The sequence below is a fragment of the Sprattus sprattus genome (genome assembly GCF_963457725.1).
Source record: "Sprattus sprattus genome assembly, chromosome: 14".
Classification (NCBI taxonomy): Eukaryota; Metazoa; Chordata; class Actinopteri; order Clupeiformes; family Clupeidae; genus Sprattus; species Sprattus sprattus.
This window is the reverse complement of record NC_137912.1, coordinates 12,156,504-12,176,612: the sequence shown is the minus strand read 5'-3', so window position 1 is coordinate 12,176,612 and position 20,109 is coordinate 12,156,504. Positions and strand designations below refer to the sequence as shown.

General features: G+C 43.8%; 1 protein-coding gene across 1 annotated transcript; it reads right to left on the bottom strand.

Moving 5' to 3' along the window:
- Nucleotides 1-38: 38 nt before the first annotated feature.
- aldh1l2 (aldehyde dehydrogenase 1 family, member L2) lies at nucleotides 39-18,294 on the bottom strand. Its single transcript, XM_080850848.1, has 23 exons — nucleotides 18,152-18,294; nucleotides 16,712-16,856; nucleotides 13,255-13,489; nucleotides 12,514-12,679; nucleotides 11,829-11,930; nucleotides 10,905-10,994; nucleotides 9,958-10,092; nucleotides 9,319-9,444; nucleotides 8,977-9,068; nucleotides 8,698-8,845; nucleotides 8,253-8,372; nucleotides 7,879-8,006; nucleotides 7,459-7,609; nucleotides 7,299-7,369; nucleotides 5,631-5,736; nucleotides 5,313-5,400; nucleotides 5,063-5,156; nucleotides 4,523-4,622; nucleotides 3,918-4,016; nucleotides 3,643-3,808; nucleotides 2,822-2,927; nucleotides 2,334-2,533; nucleotides 39-2,056 (listed from the first exon to the last, which is right to left on the bottom strand). Exons 1-23 carry the CDS (start codon nucleotides 18,197-18,199, stop codon nucleotides 2,001-2,003), a joined length of 2,772 nt encoding a protein of 923 aa, XP_080706974.1. The 5' UTR covers nucleotides 18,200-18,294; the 3' UTR covers nucleotides 39-2,000.
- Between the last annotated feature and the right edge of the window lie 1,815 nt (nucleotides 18,295-20,109).

Sequence of the window (20,109 nt, the reverse complement as noted above, 5' to 3'; positions counted from 1 at the left end):
GCAAGTGAAATTTACATGGAGTGATTTGTCAGGTTTGCCTTTCACTATACATAGAAATACTTTAATTTACACTACTGTACTTAAGACCTGTTTCACCATGACGCCAGGCTTATCACCTAGTTCCTTGACCAAGTCCAAGTGCAACACTTTAAATGGTGATTGAGGGCATTGCCCAGAATCAAGACAGAGCTCAGTGAAGGACACTGCTGGAGAAACATGCAGGTAGCATTCCCTACTCTTTATATCTGGCAACATCACCATATCGCCAGTGGAACAGCTATATCTTACGAATCCAGGGAGGGATCTGGAACCTGTGTGTGAAATCTTGCGAGACAGTGTCTTTTAAATTATTTCTTTAAATTATAAATGTAAGATAATAGAAGACAAACCAGCATATTTGTCTCTGATGGTGTGCATCTCTGTGGTCTGGTGTAGCTTTATTACAAAGGAGTCTTCAGATCTGAAATACAGTGCTAAAAACAACAGACCAGATGTATAAGCAAGCACATTGAAATAGAACAGTGGGATTGTGGTAATACTTTAAAATGGTTTGATAAAACATGATAATTTAAAGAGAACCACATTCCATTCCAAAAGTGGGTATAAAAGCCATGCCTTTGGAATTTCCTTTGAATTCAGAATCCACGCCATTTTAACAGAATGGCCAAATATTTTATTTGACATCTAAAACTGAAGTCATAACAGTTTTGTTTGGATGTTCTTTCCTACCTCCTACTAAAAAAAAAACAAAGCATGTAATATCTCTGTATTAACTAGTGCCAAGTGTGAGGTGATATTTTGTAATGGCAAACATACATCACGTGGTTATGGCCTGGTGTTAAAATGTAAGATTTATATCTTATAATTGAGAATATCTCTTGTGCTCTTTTGTTTGTCTCTTATGATATACTGCCACAATTGGAAGGTACAGTATGAGGCATCTTTTCATACTTATGTTCTCATCGTTCAGTTCAAATGGATAATAACATTTTGTATTAAGCCATTTCAAATGTCCCTTTAAAATTAACGAGAGGTAGACTTAAAGTTATATAAAGGGGGAAAAAAGGAGTGGTGCATGATATAGGGGTAATATGTTAAGACATATTAGTATTGTTCACATTGACCCTTTTCTATTGAATTTAATTCATGAGGGGGATAACAGATGCTTCACAATATTCCGACTTAATTTCTTGCTATTTTAACTTCAGCTCTTGCAACTGCGACTTCCTTGCAACTCACTGTTGCAAAACTGCCTTTTAAATATCAGCACTTGTTGCAATGTCACAGATGCGATACTTAGTACATGGCATCATTTTTCTCATCACATGATCAGAAGGGCCTGAAAAACATATAAAGTTGGGCATGACACTTTCGACCATCACTAGACTGCAACATCTATTCTCCTCAAATAAAATATTTGTAAATACTTGATTTCAGTAAAAAAAAAAAAAAAAAAATTGTAAGGGGGCTATACTACTAGTGAGTCTAAACTGTAAAACACTGATTTCTTTAAACATCTGATATTTCTGTCTTTAAAAGCCAACAAATGGCTACATAAAATGTCAAATATACATTTGAAAATATATTAAAATCCAAGGGGATGTTTACATTGTATGGGAACAGTCCGTTAAAAAAACTACTCTTTTTTTTTTTTTTACAAAACGTATCTTGCAACATGATGACACATCCAGACCAGCCAAGTTTTTTTGCGTCAGATTTGAAAGAGCTGATTTGCTCCAACGTGGTTTGGGATGAGAAGGAAAAAGCAGAAAATAGTTCCTTGAACAGAACAGAGGCTTCCCTAATGAATGTTTTTTTTTCTTCTTAAAAAAAGATGTAGGCACATCAACAAAGTTGTTGCAGACTAAGCTTTTCACACAGCTTGAACGCAAGCCATAAGCCTAGCCAAGCCAGAGCCGAGATGCTAGATCAACTGCCAGCAGGTCCAACCAGCATGACTGATTTGCCACCGTAGAAAGAGTTCAAAGAGGAAGCGGGGCTCAGTACTCCACAGTCACTGCTTTGGTCCTGAGGTATTCATTAAGCGCGTCCTCCCCTACGAACACAAGACACAGATACAGAAACGTTAGAATCAGGCTGCCTTCAGTGTTTTCACTCTGTCTATGGGGTGTCATTTTGTTTGTGAATGGGCCCAAGTCTGTACAGAATGAGGGCATAATGATCTGCATGTTAAGTAGCTGCTGAATTGCATATTTGAGTTTGAATTGTTGGTAGTTCTGATTAAAGCCTTTTTTGGCAAATTGTTTTAGAGTTAAATCACTCTGGTCATTTTAAGACCTTCATGAGGTGTTGACGTGTGTGTAAACCCTCACCGAGGTCCTTCCCAAAGCCGGACTGCTTGAAGCCGCCAAACGGTGAGGCCACGTCCGTCTTGTTGTAGGTGTTGATGAAGACGGTCCCTGCGTCCAGCCTCTCGCTCACGTACATGGCCTTGTTGATGTCCCGCGTGAACACTCCAGAGGCCAGGCCAAACTCCGTGTCATTGGCTCGGCTCAACACGCCATCGACGTCTCTGAAAAGGGAAGTGGAAGGGCCGATATGGAGAGGAGATGAAGAGGACGTGACCGATGGAGGACAACATCGCTAAGCGAGTTAGCGGCCTGTGCCACTGAAGCAGCACTTGTATGGCATTACAATGTACTCTGCTGAAGCATGCTTATAGGCTACAATGATTACTTAAAAATAGGACATTTATAAATAACCATCTAGAACCATATTCCCTCTAGAACCATTTAGGACATTATTTTAGACAGAATGACTAAAGCAGTGAGCAGTGAGGGAGAACATGACCAAAGCATACCCGTTCTTGAACTTAGACACCACCATGATTGGTCCAAAGGATTCTTCTATGGCAATGAACATGTGATCCTCCACATCGGTGAACACTGTGGGCTCCATGAAGAAGCCTAGGGCACAGAAGAGGAAATCAACAAATCAAGTCACAAGAATAACACTATTCAGCACCATCAAGTATTCTCTCACTGAAGACTCTCTCTTCCATGCGTGGCTCTTAGGTTTTTCTTTCACACTGTCTTAACTTCTTATAACAATTTTAAATGATCAAACACGTTCTTCAACACGATAGATCGCTAGAACTAGAATAATTTGTGATAGAATGGTTATGGTATATACTGTATGTGCAAGATAGTACTTTGATTGTGATATCTAAAATCCTATTCAGAGCACTTGATCAATGTAATGATTTCTTAATGGTTCTCTGCCTTTGAGTCCTCCATCCTTGTTGCAAACCATCCTTGTTTTCTTTCAAAGGGGAATGGCAGTACACAATATTTTTCATTGCTCCATTTGTTAAGCAACAATGTCATGTCAGAATCCCATTCATTCGAGGGAGCGACCACATTCTGACATTCACATAACTTGTATTCCAGTATATTGTTTGAATTGTTTTATTTTATTATTAGTTATTGTTCTTGATGTGTCATTTATAAATTTAACTTCATCATGGGTATGTATGTACGCAAAAAATATGGTGCTACTACCTGTGGTTTTGGCTGTCAGCAGCAGCAAAAGCTGTTCTTTTTAGTTTCCACCTTTACTAAAGACTGTGTGAGTGTGTGTGTGTGTTAGTCTAGCGTAGGTGGTGCTGAAGGAGATGCTCACCTGGCCTTGGCACCTGTCGGCCCCCGTACACCAGCGTGGCCCCTTCCTTGACTCCGATGTCGCAGTACTCCACCAGCTTGTCCAGATGGGCTTTGTGGTTCTGGGGGCCGTGGTCTGTGGAGCGATCCAGGGGGTCGCCCACCTTCATCTTCTTGACCTCCTCCACCTAGGACGGCCAGGGAAAAGTTGAAGTACGTGTGTGTCTGTGTGTGTGTGTGTGTGTGTGTGTGGTACTGGGATAAAATTGTTAGGTGGGCTGTTAAGTGTGTCCTCACCACTCTGCTGATGTACTCATCATGGATGGACTCCTCTACAAACAGGCGCCCTGCAGCGATGCAGTTCTCCCCCTTGTTGAAGAACACTGAGCTCATCCCCTACACACACACACACACACACACACACACACACACACACACACACACACACACACACACACACACACACAGAGACACACACAGACACATAAATAAAGGCCAGATACAGGGATGAGTCTCTTACTCATTCTTGCATGAAGATCCATCTTCTCAACAAACAAATTAGGAAGAATAACATAAATAGAAGTAAAATATGAATATTTTATTATTTATTTATGTTTATTTCCATTGCACGTTAATAATTGACATTGTCTCAAAGTACCTTAACCTAACCTGAGGCTTCTGTAAGTTTTGAGACTGGTGAACTGTAGTGGAGACGAGGTGACCTGAAGTTCACATTGTTTTGCTTTAAACTGGTTCCACACGCAGCCCAGCCTGTTTCATTTGAGTACTTACTGTTTCAGCTCAAATCCTCAACAGCTCTGTCCCCTCTCTGTGTACATATTTACACACTGGCTTGTTGTAGTGGACTGGCTACAGTAAGTTATGTGTGGAGCAAAGCTCACCATGCGCACAGCCTTGTCCATGTCACAGTCGCTGAAGATGATGAGGGGGGATTTCCCACCCAGCTCCAGAGACACCTTCTTCAGGTTACTGACCGCACAGCTGGGACAGGAAATGACACGTGTCAACGGAACGGCCAAGAGAGACCAATTAAGTGATAAAATCTGATACTGGGAATATTATAGAAAACTGTACTAGTCAGGGGTTACATGTAGTTTAAGTATGAGCTGTAAGACTTAATTAGTTGAAATAACATTAACATTACCATTAAAATAAAACAGGCTTAGCAAAATCACTTGAAATAGCACACTGATACTGGTGAGCATTAAAGAGCACTTTGCTAAGCAGGTGTTGTATTGAAGCAAGAGCTGCAAGACATATTTTGTTAAATAGGCGTTTTCATTTAACGTTATGTCAACCCGTCACATGGAGAAAAATTAACACTTAAAAATGTGTTCAACAATTACATCAAGGTACTGATGATGCAATCAGTCAGTAGCAATGCCCTAACGAGTGAAAGAGGCAGGAGGCCGGTGACTCACCTCTTCATGATCTGTTTGCCAATGGGAGTGGAGCCAGTGAAGCCCAGTTTACGGATGTCAGGATGATCTGCCAACCTCTGGCCAACCATGCCCCCTGACAGATAGACAGACAAGGAAAGCGATAGCGCACAAGAGAGAGAGATAGAGAGAGAGATGATGTGAGAGATTGAGTAAGTATTGGGTGAACTCACTTGACACTACTGACACAGTACATCATTATTAGTAGAATACTGGACTCTGAGAACTGTACCTGAGCCAGGCACAATGTTGATGACGCCCTTGGGGATGCCAGCTTTGGCAGCCAGCTCAGCAAACTTGAGCGCGGTCAGAGGGGTGACCTTTGAGAGGAATGCACAGCATGTAGAGGTCAGATGGAGGAGTTTACAGTTTCTTAACTGAAGTGCAAACCTGTTTGTCTGTGTGTACGATTCCGCCATTGTGTTAAGAGGGAAGGCAAAGCTGAATGGGTTACAGATCAAACAAGAAGCATGCATTGCCATGTAATGTAAACAGGATGTGTTTGTGTGTATGTTTAGCTGGGATTTCTGCGTGTATATGTGTGTTTTACCTGAGCAGGTTTCAGGACAAGGGTGTTCCCAGCGGCTAGACAGGCGGCACTCTTCCAAGCCAGCATCATAAGGGGGTAATTCCACGGGATAATTATAGCGCACACGCTAACAGAGACAAATGTATACATTAAATACACGCAGCACAGCAGACTGTAAAGGGCCTTATATAGTACACAAAACGGTCGTGTCGGATGGTTGGACAGTGGGCGGGCGGCCGGATAGTACGTACTAGTTAGCATTTGTGTCCCTTTATAGTACTCCAACGGCTGTGGGTGCTGAAAACAATTCTCTTCCACAACAGTAGGGGGAGTAACGGTTTAAGTCCCGAAAGACAAGCTACCCCATGACGTCTTTGTGCGATGGAAATCGTTTAGTTGGCTTTACCTCTCCTCCACAACAGTCAATTTCTACTCTCCCACCAGCTGCCACTACTCAAATGCAACAGGTGTCAGCAGATACACAATATTGTGACTGTGTCTAATGCTATATATACACCTGATAGGGCAAACTTATCTTTATCATGGGAGAATGCGGGGGAGTAAAATGCTCCCGAAGTAGATTACATGTTTTTAACTTCGGGGTTAATTCCCTTTCGTCTACTGCTGGCTAGTTAATACATAGCCTACAGACAGCCGGAAAGGTTAATAAACAGAATGAAATAGCTACACATTACACACTATGTTTTAATAAAACCCACGTTACTCACATACTGGTTAACACTGTTTGTTACAGCACATAAACGTTTGTCGCTACATCCAAACTGCGTCATCGTTGTCCCTCCCTGTATCTGCTCCAGCCGCACCATTTTACTTGCAATGTGAATCATTGCCATTTGTTGCACCTTAATCATTGCCATTTGTTGCACCTTAATCATTTTCTACAAACATGATATGCGGTGTAGTAAACTGAGACTCTATTCACTAGTGCACAAAAACTAGACACGTTTGCAACGTTTGAAATGAAGTAGGTAAAACAACTTTCGCCAATATCTCCGTAAGGGAGATGGGTTGTGTGCTCAAATTTCCTGGGATCAAAGAAATTCATGTATTCATGTGCAGACTAAAAATCACGTCTCTCTGCGCATGCACGTTATTTCGGGTGTCTCAACTGTAACTAATACCACTGTCATATAATTATGAGTTCAGTAAAATACGGAGCAAACACAGTTTTCTACCGTTGTTGAAACACATCTTTAATTGCCGTCGCTCATGCTGGTTCTCTGGCAGTAGGCTACTTGGGCCGGCTCATGTATTGTGATATACAGGGAATAGTTTTCAAGGAAAGGATCTGCGCCTTTGACAGTGGCTGTTATGCATATATGGATATAAAGGTAATGAAACAGGAAACGCTAGGTCCAGAAATGTTAGTTTCCGGAGTTGATGTCGTATGGAAATGAGGTTGTAGTGTACAGTTGTGCCAATCACGGCCAAGGAGTAGGCTATCCGTCGCCATGAGCGGACCGACAGAAATTTTTGCGGGGACACGGAGAGCTGTCCGACGTCTCTGGAGAGCACGGAGAGGGCGTTTCAGCTACCGGAGAAGGCGTTTCACTTACCTGAAGGCGTTCCTATGTGCCCAAAAACGTGTCGTACGGAGTAGCATAAAAATGCCTTAACACCACATTCACCAAAGTCTGCATCTCATTGGCTGTTTTTCCTGTCACTCACCCCAGGGGCTCTTTCTTCGTGAAGGTCAGGTTGCGATTGGGCCTGGCCTGATTGATGGGGATCGTCTTGCCCTGGAGAGAAACAGGATATGATGTCAGTGGGAGGAAGTGACATGGACAAGCACACTGGATCAAGCATGCACACTCGCATGCACGCTCACCTGAATTTTGTCGCACCAGCCAGCGAAGTATCTAAATGTCTGGATGGACATCCCTACGTGTGTCTTGAGGGCCAGTGTGTACACGGCGCCGGAGTCCATGGATTCGATGGTGGCCAGTTCCTCTTGGTGCTGCTCCATCAGGTCTGCAAGCCTGGGCAGGTAGACACATAAAGAGGGATAGTTAGTCTACACGCACGTGCTTGTTTGCGAGACCATGCAGATTTGAGTTTAGGAAAATGGACCATTAGTCTATGTGTGGTTATTGTGTGCTTATATGCGAGTGCATTTTAGTTTATGTGTATATGATTGTGTAGGAGTGATTTATGTTTTTTTTGTTGTTGTTTAAAGTAAAATCATTTTCATTATGTTTGGTCATTGTCAATGGCGTCCTCCAGGGGGCGATGTAGAGTGAGCGCTCACTTGAAGAGCAGTGTGCCACGGTCACGGGGGTTCATTCTGCCCCATGGTCCCGTCTCAAAGGCGTCCTTGGCTGCAGCCACTGCCCTGTCCACATCACCCACGGTGGCGTACGCCACCTTACAGATCACCTGAAAATAGGAGAAGCAGACTTGATGCATGCAATGTGTGTGAACTTGATCATTATACTATTTCACCATTTTTACATGTATTTCCAGGACTATGTGAAAGCATGTGCTTCATGGGGGAGACAAGGCCTTGTGTATTTCAGTGTGTATGTATCACAATAGCAGGTGTGTGTGTGTGTGTGTCGTGTACATCATGTGTGTTTGTCCTTTGAGTGTGTGTGTGAGAGTGTGTGCATGCTCTATACTCACAGAGCCATCATGAGGGTTGATGGTGTCACTGGTCTTGCCGTTCTCTGCGTCCTCAAATTTGCCGTCGATAAAACACTGGGTAGGCATCTTCACAGTCATGTTGTTGACCTCTTTAATTGCCTGCATTGAAAACAGAAAAGCAAATACGGTTTATTTTTAGGGGTAGGGGGAATTAAAGTCAGATGAAAGTATCCTTTGAGGGTCTGTATTGTTAAAACCGGACAGACAGTTCTGTGTTACAAAGTGTGTCTATTTGTCAGTGTCTGTGTGTGTGTGTGAGTGAGTGTGTGTGTGTGTGTGTCTGTGTGTGTGTGTGTGTGTCTGTGTGTGTGTGTGTGTGTGTGTGTGTCTGTGTGTGTGTGTGTGTGTGTGGTATCGGGGTGAGGGAGAGAGAGACAGTATGTGTGTGTGTGTGTGTGTGTGTGTGTAAGGACTAGATACTCACATAATCAATAACCATCTCCTCCTCCTGGTCCTCCCCTCTGAAACGGCGCACAAACATCTGGATGAAGTCCTGGAAGGTGGTTGCCATGTACACATCTTCAGTCTGCAGCTCCACACCTCCACACTTCTGCTTCATTTCCTCCACCAACCTACACACACACACACACACACACACACAGACATACACACTTCATTAGACAGCCAAAATTAAACTAGAGATGATCACCCAACGCGGGGCTAGAGGCTTGTGCCAAGGTGATCTGCCTGGTGACATACTGACCTCACCACGTCCATAGAGGCCGCCCCAGACTTGAAGAAATCTGTCGTGTCTTCAATGGCAGAGACGTTACTCAAAATGCCCTTCCAGATGGCCTGGCAAAGAAGCATCAAGCGAATAGTGAGAATAAACACCAACACACACATAATCACACACACATAATCACACACACACACCACCCAATAGTTTACAGCTTGGAGATTGTGACTGTATTGCTCTTTACACAAGCAATCTCTACACTAAACACACACATACACATACCAGCAGTAGATAGTTTGCAATACACCAATTAGCAGCATAGATCACTTGGATACACACACACACACACACACACACACGTCCTACCCGGATCTCCTCAGCCATCTTCTTCTCCTCGTCTGTGAGCTCCACGCTGCTGCTCTCTCCAGAGGAAAAGTACTTGGAGGCAGCAATCATCTTCCCATCCTCAAACTGCAGGTTCTTCACTTGGACCTGCAGACAGATGCACACAGGTGCTTAAACACACATCTCAAACAAACACTCTCTGCCAATCTATAGACAGTATTGATATGTGTGTCATATATTCACATATGCACATATCTGGTTTCCTCCATGTATACAAGTAAGAAAAGTAAAAATTTGCACATGTCCACTCTCGCTCGCTCTCACTCTCGCTCGTTCTCACACACACACACTCTCTCACACACACACACTCTCTCTCACACACACACTCTCTCACACACACACTCACTCTCTCCCTCTCTCTCTCTCTCACACACACACACACACACACACACACACACACACACACACACACACACACACACACACACACACACACACTCTCTCTCTCTCTCTCACACACACACTTTCTCACACACACACACACTTTCTCACACACACACACTTTCTCTCACACACACACTTTCTGTCACACACACACACACACACTTTCTGTCACACACACACACACACACTTTCTCTCACACACACACACACACTCACTGCTTTGCCGTCGGTTCCAAACAGCACAAGGCCCCCGCTGGTGATGAGCCCGGGCTGGGCGGCCCCTTCCACCTCCAGAGGTTGGCCCTTAGGCACCGCATCACCCAGCCGAGATGAGCCATACAGGGTCACCGTCTGCACAGACAAAACACACACGCTTCAGGTGAGAGGTATGCCAGGTCATTTCTAAAGCATGTAGTAAAGACGCCCTCACTTAAAGAGCCTAAGTAGTTCTGGAATAACCCACACCCACCCACATTAACTGATCATTGGACAAAGTGAAGTACATATATGAGGTGTATTCAAAATAAATAGAAACTGAGTTGTGTTTCCCTAAATCTAAGCAAAAATGCTGTGAGATATTTTCACCATGCCCATAAGCTTGTTCCCTTTTCACCAGTGACACTTCTGTACTCTTAAAAAAAGACAGTAGCATACTGACCATTGCAAAACAATGACTGGCGTTAGTTGAGCAGCAAATACGAAACTAAATTGTCTTGAAACACACAAAACAAACCAGTGATTATATCACTTTGAACAAGTGCCTCCACATCACTCAGACTGGCAGTAAACTTATTCAGGTAAACGAGAGCAACATAACCAGTGTAAATATTTAGCAGTCTAAAAAATCTCATACACACACACAAACAGAAACTCTCTCTCTCTAAAGGAATGAAATTAACACATAGAACACAACTGAAAACGCACACACACAAAAACACATTCTCGCCCCAGCATACAATCTATATACAACCTGGGAAAAATGTCTGCCTACAAAAAAATTAAAATGTGTGATTTAACATAAAAAAAGACCCAGGGCAATTGGAGTACCATACATCTTTTAGTGAAACTACATTAAGTAATCTCTTCATGTGCAGGCCACTTGCACATTCATTACCCCTGTTCCCAAGATTGCCTTGTTATTTGTGTGGTTAACGGGAAACTACCTGTCCATCAATGACGGTCCAGGCTCCAGGGACTTTGTCATGACCGCGGATCCAGTTGTGGATGGCCTCAGCTGGCTGGGCCAGGTTCACCTACAGCATGGCAGTGAGAGAGAGAGAGAGAGAGAGAGAGAGAGAGAGAGAGAGCGAGAGAGAGAGAGAGAGAGAAAGAGAAAGAGAGGGAGAGTGAGAGAGAGGGGGGGGGAGAGAAGGTTCAAATCATAGGAGTGTCAGTCTCTGTGTCTATTTTTCTTTCAGCTAGCCAAAACCTAACCAAAACTGACCGGTCATATAATCTCCTTTCTGTCCAACACATTCTCTCTATTGCTCTCAATACAAACAAACTCACAACACCTATACATACACGCGCCCCACACATACATACACGTGCTATACATATATATAGACATACTCATTTCTCTGTCCATGTTGTGTCAGTCCTTGCTGCTGCACTGCAGTGTGACTTTCTTAGAAAGGGCAGCATGATCCAACAGCTGGACGCCGGTTGTGCAACACACGGGCTGTGCGCCCAAAAATAACTCCCCAAAGCCCAGGTCTCCAGAATCTCATTCCTTCTCTCATACTACACCCCTGTTATTTTTCACTCTCACTCTCTCACACACACACACACACACACTTTCACACACGTCTACAGCTCACGCCCCCAAACCACCCTTAAGCTATTCCTGCGACCTAATACACCTCCCCCATTCATTCTCAAAAGTGGAATTTTCCGCACTGTGTCATGCTAGGACACTTTGCAATACGACATTCTTCAGGCATTAACAGACTAATTACAAACAATTAACCATCATATCTTGATGACCCACGACACTTAAAAAAAAAACTGACCATGAACTAGTATTTAACACCAAGTATTGTATAACTAACTAGTTATTAATGGCTGGCAGCCGATCTGTGTCTGACCTTGGAGTTGGACTTCTTCTGGATCCCTTCGTATGAGGCTCCTTCCTCTGGTTGGGTAATCCGAGGTGCTTTCCCATCTGCAATCAGATTCACAGACTCGACCTACCAAACACACACACACACACAGTCAATGTCAACCAAAAGGGCCCACTGTCAACATCAACAAAAGCACAAGCAGCACATATAACATCAACGCACACACAACATACTGTGACCAATTACAAAGACACTCCGTGAATCGGGCGGCACACAATAAACATCAACCACTACAATCACATACTCTCACTCAACATTAATGTAAACCTGCAGAGTACAACATGGATTGTATATACAGTAGATAGAAAGTCAGAAAGACTGCCACCATGGCAGTAAAGGGGTAAGTAAAAGTTGAACACTGTCTGGGACAAACTGGTGCATAACTTCGAGGCAGACATACACAAAGCCTGGGAAATCATGGTGTTTAAGTGTAGCAATGCGCTTAAAGCACTTACATAATATGTGTTGAAATGTGACTTTGTGAAGGATAAATAAACACATACATGTAGATCATTAAACTGGCCAAGGGAATCTTTGTTTCTGTGCCTCTGCATACCAGACAAGATCCAGGACACTAAAGTTCAGACCAAACCCTCTATTACGACAGAGTGGAGGGGTGAGGGGTCAGAAGGCAGGTTGCCATAGTTACCATGGCCTTGATGCCTTCGGGGTAGAGGAAGCGGTTGTAAATGCTGTCCACGGTGTCATTGGCCTCCACGTCACACTCTTTCTGCAGCAGGATGGGGCCGGTGTCCAGCCCATCGTCAGCCCAGAAGATGGAGAAGCCTGCCTTCTTGTCCCCCTCGATCAGAGTCCTGGGGAAGGAGGAGACAGAGGAGGTTGTTAGGCAACACGGAGTGAGGACATGTTCTTTTGCTATGTCTTGAGGTCAGAGTCAGACAGTTTGTTTGTTGCCTGGTAGGAATGCTCAATCTGAATTTAAGAACTACATTATCATGTTTTCATCTCGGTTAACATATCAATGTCCTTATTAAACTTTTTTTGATGAAAAAAGTCTGTCTGTCTGTCTTTCTCTCTCTCTTTCTCTCACGCACACTCAAAACAGGAAAACGACTTTCAAGGTTAGAATGTATTGTCTGCAATTCAACATCAATCTACCAAAAAATATTGTATACATAAACATCCGTCTCCTTTTTATTTCTGTCTCACTGTCCTGTTTCACAGTCATGTACTTATCAGATTTACTAACTCTTGTACTGTTTGTTGAACTTCAAAAAAGTAGACAAATCCAGATTGATCTTAAAACAGTCAAATCTTTTGGGCTTCTCTGTTGTGACTGTGACCCACTCTCTCCTGGATTCAACACATCAAATGGGGTGGCTCAGGGGATCGAACACTGCACACACACACGCACACAAACACAAATTACCAGTTAATAGCAGATGCCCCCCTGTGTTTGGGCAGGATAGAGGGATGGTAGATGATGGAGCCGTGCTTGGGGTGGTCGATGACGTTCATGGGGATGAACTGCGAGCAGAAGGGCATGACGTTCAGATCGGCGCCCACTGCCTTGTAGGCCTCCACCACCTCGGGGATGGGCTTGCCCTTCAAGCGCCAGCGCGGGAACTTGAACACCGGCGTGCCATCCTTTTCCGCCACCAGCGCTGATGAGGGGGAGAGAAAGGTCAGATGGATTTTTGCCAGGATTATAGACTTGTGCACACGGGAGCATGCCTATTTTCAGATGGTGTCCAGCATTTGAAAGGGTTCCAGCATTAACATGTGGTGTCACTAGAAGAGCCACTGACCCCCAGTTTAGTTTTAAAACACAATCTGATGTCTCAATGCTTCCAAGAAATACAACACTGACAGGTCAAACTTCTTTTATCTTCAATCTAACAACATTTAGGCCCAATCTCAATACTTCCCCTTACCCCTTATCTTCCCCCTTACCCTTGAAATTGCGCGTTCATGTGAGAGCTAGTGGTGTCTCAATACCCAATTTGATCAAGATTAAGGGATAAGATTGAGTGCTTTGTACCCCTTATTTTTAAGATGATTTGAGAGCTCACTTGAGAGCTCACTTACCTCCAAGGGCTATCCCAGAGCATAAAGCGAAACCAGTTCGGGAATTTTCAAAAAAACATGGCTGCTTGAAGCGAGGAATATTTTACATGAATAAAGCTATCTACACAACTTTTTGTATGTTTATAATGACTCGGTTTGATCTGAAATTTACTACACGAACGATGCATAGTATTGTAGGTCTTAACTGAAGCTTTCAAACGGTAGTTTTAGGATACAATTAGCGCATATACCACCACTCCATTGGCTTATATGGTAGCTTGCCAGCTAGATGCTACATACACTACATGTAAGTATTTTTGGCTTATAATTAATTTAAAAATGACGACAGTCTTGTTTCGTGCTCTACACAGTTGTATACATATATATTTGCAACCATGCTCTTCATTAGACTTTTTTTAAATCGCTAGTTTCATAGCTCATACAGTCACGCATGACGTACCCGAAACCGAGTGGCGTCTCATTTCATAGGGGAAAGTTTTCAGCCCTTGGCCCTTACACTTGCAAGTGCTAGGGTTAAGACAAGACAAAGACAAAGCAAAAGGGGCAAGGGGAAGAATCGAGATTCGGCCATACTCCACAAGCACGTCAGTAAATCTCCTTTAGTACCATGAAGCAGCAGTACAGTGGATCATACCCCTTGCACTGAGAAGTAACACTAGATCACATGGCCTGATTTCTAATCTCTGATTTCTAGATACACTTGCTTACTATGTGGTTGAGGCAATAATATTCAGTCATCTTTTCATGTCGTCATTCATCATCTACTCATCTTCCTTCCTAATGGTTTGTACTATTATACAAAGGGCTTATCAGAGGTAGGCCCTAGCCCCAAGTCAACCACGAGGTGAAGAGCTGTCTGACCGGGTCTCCCAGGCTAACTCAGCTGCAGAGTGGCTCAGCAGCAAATCTGTCCAAGCCGCTTCTTTTTACAGCCCCGCATTTTTGGCGTTCAGCCCAGCACAGAGTGTCACTGATACGGAGAGGGTTTGTGTGTTTGAGTGAGAGTGGGTGTGTGAGAGGGTTTGTGTGTTTGAGTGAGTGGGTGTGTGAGTGTGTGTGTGTGTGTGTGTGTGTGTGTGTGTGAGTGTGTGTGTGTGTGTATGTGTAAAACTATGTGGGAGAGAGTTCCGGTCTTCCCCGGTTTAACCCAGTTCAGCCCAGGCTGTCGGCTGCATCAAGCCAACTACAGGAGGGTCAGACTGTGAAACCCACACTTGACCCCACCTGTTTGTCACAAATTATGCACACACTCTCTGTCTGTCTGCCTGTCTGTCTATCTGCCTGTCTCTGACACTCTGGCACACACAAACACACACATACACACACATTACAGACGCACTCTTATTATCAATACATATTTAAATTTGGCCTAGCAGTTGTTGCTCTCCTTTAATCCAACACACACACAAACACACACACACACACACACACACACACACACACACACACACACACACACACACACACACACACACACACACACACACACACACACACACACACACACACACACACACACACACACACACACACACACACACACACACACACACACACACACACACACACACACACACACACACAGTCAGTCAGCACAAGCATGGAAATCAAACCAAATATTTTCCTTTCTCTTCAAACTGTGCAATATCCCAAAAACAGTGACGCACAAACTTCTGACAAAGATGCTCTTTTTCACTCAATAGCCCCACGAGAGCTTTCTTAGCCGCACATGGCTCCATCCCTGCTTAGCCACGCTGGCTCTGGCAGCTCCGGCCAGAGAGCGATATCACAGAATCTCAATGTTCCTTGTGAGAGCATGAGAGGAAACTGGCGCTGCCTCTGCCAAAAGCAAATAGCAGAGCGAGCTCTAGAGCTCTAGACTGAGGCCACGGTTGAAACAGTGTGTGTGTGTGTGTGTGTGTGTGTGCCTCGCCCCCTGCCCCAGCTCAGAGGGGAGAGAGGCTGCTGGGCCACTGGAGCCTGAGGCTGCACTTTAAAACGGCCTGCTACCGGGTCTCACAGTGGACTCGCTTAACCCCATGGAAAAGCGAAATGTTCATTCATTTTAGTGCTCTGATATTTTGCATATATTGTGACTAGTACTCTGGCACTTGCATTGGCACATGGCAGCATCATTAACACTGACAAACTGCACACAAAGGCAGCAGAAGTACAGTCATCCCACATAGCGGCTGGATGCACCAATAAGATGCAGTGTTGTCTATATGCATGTGTTGTGTGATGTATTCTAGGAAATCCTGAGGCATTCTGGGTAAACATGTTTGTGGCTCATGGGCCGAGGGAAGAGACAGCCCTGGGCTTTTCACCTCACTGCCTCGCTGTGTTCACTCGCGCTCCCCTGTCCTAAAACAATGAGCTCATTCTACCGGACCAGCTGGGCAAATACTTCTCTTTGTGAGAACTGTCCCCCCCCACGAGTTAACATTGACTCTCATCTCTGCTGCACAACACAAACATAAATCATACATACATGCACACATACACAAACACACACACACACACACACACACACACACACACACACACACATACATACACCCACACACAAGCACATGAAAGTCTACATGTGCGGGGAGTTCTAATCAGGAAGCTCATGACAGGACAATAAAGGGTATTCAGGACAACATTATCCATCGTTAGAAATCATTAACCAAGGCGATAGCTCTAATTATTTCTGCAAATTCCACAAATTCAATTTAAAGGGTCTGAGACAGTAGAAAGCTTGTGTGCTCCCTCTCTGTCTCCCAGGCAACAGGGGGAGAGGCGCTGTCACTCACCCAGAGGGTCTGCCTTGCCATCCTTATCTGGAACTGTGAACACGCCCACAACCTTGTGGCCTTGTTTTCGTAGGCTGGAGTACACCTCCTGCCCAAACAAGCTCTGTCCAATTAGGGCTAGTTTCAGCTTATTTTGGTAGTAGGGCTGTGTCAGAGAAAAAAAGCAGACAGAAGACATAGTATTAAATACTCAGTACATAGTTTATAACAGACATGAGAGGGTGGTTATGAGTTGTAAAAGCTTGACATATTGCAAAATCATTCAAACAGGATACCTATTTCTACGTTGTACCATTTAGATTAAAAAAAAACCATTCTGCGCACTCTACACACGTGGAAGAGATGCAAAACTTGTACTGTTTATCAGCGGATTGTCTCATCCTCCGTGTTATAAAAAAAAGACACACAGCAACAACTTCGTGCCAGCACCAATGTTAGACCACACACTCCCCCTTTGGCACTCTCACGACAGGCCATTAATCTTCAGGAAAGTCTCTACGTTCTTGGAGTGATTTGAAAGGGACACGGTACTTTTAACCGGCTTCAGTGCTGCCTGCAGTAAAACAGACATTAACGTACTCTTACTACAAATAAAAAAATAAAAAACGGGGTTGGCCCCCTTTACTGACTCTTCTATCACAAAGCGTCCAGACACAGTTTTGCCCGAACTGATAAGCGCTATAATGCGTGGATAACGTAGTGAACATGCTCCATCGAAAACACTTACTCCAGGTTACCCCGGTCTGTCATCGTTTACACTGCAGTTATTACAACTGCATATAGAACAGTTCCTCCATTGCAGTAACATAAATGTTTATCATACTATGTGCAGTTTTACCAACGTCCAGACGATACTAAACAAATGCATTGCAACCTGTCTTTGATAAATCTACGATTTACTTTTGGGGCTCCACAGCTAGCATTAGCTTAACTCCACCAGCGTAACCCGACCCCAGACCAGATTTTCTCTTGCTGATGCAACTCGCTAAAGATCTGTCCACTAGTAGTAGCTAGCTAATGCGATGCCGCCCCGGCAGCGTACAACGACAACGTGGCGAGACAACTCAAACTCTTGCATGACATATGCTTGTGTAGCTTTGTTAAACTCCTCAAAGCAAGGTATAAATACCCTATCCGGTTATTTTACAAATATGTACATATCCTGAAACGTCACTTGTTCAATGCTAATCTGACTGACTGGTCATAGGCTTCTGGCAGTGTCGGTTCCTGTCTAATGACAAATATGGCAATGAAGGATTCACGTGTGTTTGGGGATGTAACATTTTGACATCTTCACCATGACAACGCTTACCTATTACATTGGCAAGCTAGGTCCTCTGGCGAGCGAGCTCATTACATCCCCAGTCATTCATTATTTTTTAAGAAGACAGAAACAAGAATGTGGCGAAACAGATTGATGCCAAAAGAAGCGTTACTCACAGAGCTTGTGGAAAATTTCCTAATGATGGTGCTTGCTGTCCACAACATGGCGGCAAATTAAAACAGCACAAGATAAAAGGTTGCTAAAATTATTAGACCAACAGGGTCTGGGGACGTGCGTTTCCAGCTGACGCACACCTGTCTTCGAGTGGGACAGTGGCAAAAGCTTCAGCTTGCTAGAGCTAGTTTATATTCGACGTGACTCGCAGGCGAGGCAGCGTGCGTGCGCGCGCACGACGTCTACTTCCTCAACGTGATTGCTTTTGCAGTGTAATTCCTGTCTTATGTTATACTTTTTTTTAAATTCAAAGCATTTCGGATGCTTAAATGTAACCCAGTGTCTACTCCAAGGTGTTGACAAGTGGCAGGAGCCTGCCATGGTGACAAACAATAGTTTTTACTACATTTGCGCCCTCACTACCGCCCATTTGAATAGCAGAAAACCCATTCCTTCGCTTCTTCCTCTTCAGCAGCCACACACTCACACACACTTGCCAATTATATACGGCCTAATTGGGCCAATAAGAGGCACATTTTATTTAAACCAGCAATATGGAGTTCTGTTCCAAAACTAGTAAGTTAACTACCTAAAAGGCATGCAAAAACACCACCAACAACAGCCCGGCTGACACTGATAGAAACTTGCCAACACAGTAACTTGTGTCTTTTGGCAGTATAGCTGCCAATGTCATGTGTGTGAAAAAATGTCTTTCATTTTTGAAGAGTGTTCCAGCCCGGTACACAGAACTACATAAGGCATATCCTAGATGGCTAGTGGGGAAGACACAGGTGTTTATCTGTCCTTCACATGACCATATGGTATCAAAATGAATTTGAGGATGGTATCAAATCTAGTAGCCTATAAAACCATACCTCAAAAGTGGCAAATTGTTGCATAGTGTTACATTAAAAGCCTAAAACAGCCTCAATGCGTTTTCATGTGATCTGTCTGTCAACAGCGATAGCCATCTTGTTCAACGTTTCCTTGGGGGCAGCTGCACCTGTCTGATCTCCCAGCCTCTGTGACCTGGGCAGTGTGCTCTCTACTCAAACAGGACCGCAGCCATCCACACCAAACTGCCTGTGACAAGTTTCCCCTGGTCCAAGGTTTTTACCAGGTCAGAGAGAGAGAGAGAGAGAGAGAGAGAGAGAGAGAGAGAGAGAGAGAGAGAAATAGAGAGAGAGAATGCAAATCGCCATTGCACTTTATTCATATTATATAGTTAAACATATTTTCCCACTGTGAAAGACAGTTTTGACTTACATTTAAGTTGAAGAAAAAAGAATAGTCACTTTAAACATTCTCACACAGACATGGGGCATGGACACATGAGTAAGCCATATTTTGATTTGAAACACCTCTTACTGTTGCTCTTGAACTTTACCTGTCAATTTCCCCCTAACAATTATGCAGTACTACAGTATGTGTGCCTTAACTTCAGCGTCTATCTTATCTAACCTGTTCTAAGAGCGGTAGCATTGGATCGATGCCCACCATCTCTTCAAGGCCACTTTCCTGGCTGTGGAACAACATGACAAGTGTTCTCATATTGGATTTTTCCATTCATTCATTCCCTGGCATTCAGCCCTGGCTATAAACAAGATGTAGTAGTTCAAACACGTGTTTTTGTGAGTAGAGATCTAAGATGCTAAGCATGTCTGCATAGGCCAAGTCTGGATAATGTTATGGACATTTAACAGACCCAGGTTTGGTTTGTAAACTTGGAATTGTATTTTCATTATACATCCTACATCAACATTAACGCAGGTCAAAGAGAAAGCCATGATATTTACTTTCAAATGTGCCTGCTTACTGTGACAGATGAAAGCCACCAAACGACACTGTCGGCGTAATCAGCGCACTACATGCAAACAAATGTCATGACTTAACATGGTTTAATGAGAGCAATCTCTGACTCTCTTTTTTTTTGTCTTTCTTTTGAGTTGGTGCAAACAAA

Coding starts and splice junctions, on each gene's coding strand:
- aldh1l2 (XM_080850848.1), bottom strand. CDS start 18,199: ATGTTGTGGACAGCAAGCACCATCATTAGGAAATTTTCCACAAGCTCT. Junction 9,445..9,957: donor TTGGAACCGACGGCAAAGCA/GTGAGTGTGTGT, acceptor ATCTGTCTGCAG/GTCCAAGTGAAGAACCTGCA. Junction 7,610..7,878: donor CGTGGCACACTGCTCTTCAA/GTGAGCGCTCAC, acceptor CTACCTGCCCAG/GCTTGCAGACCTGATGGAGC.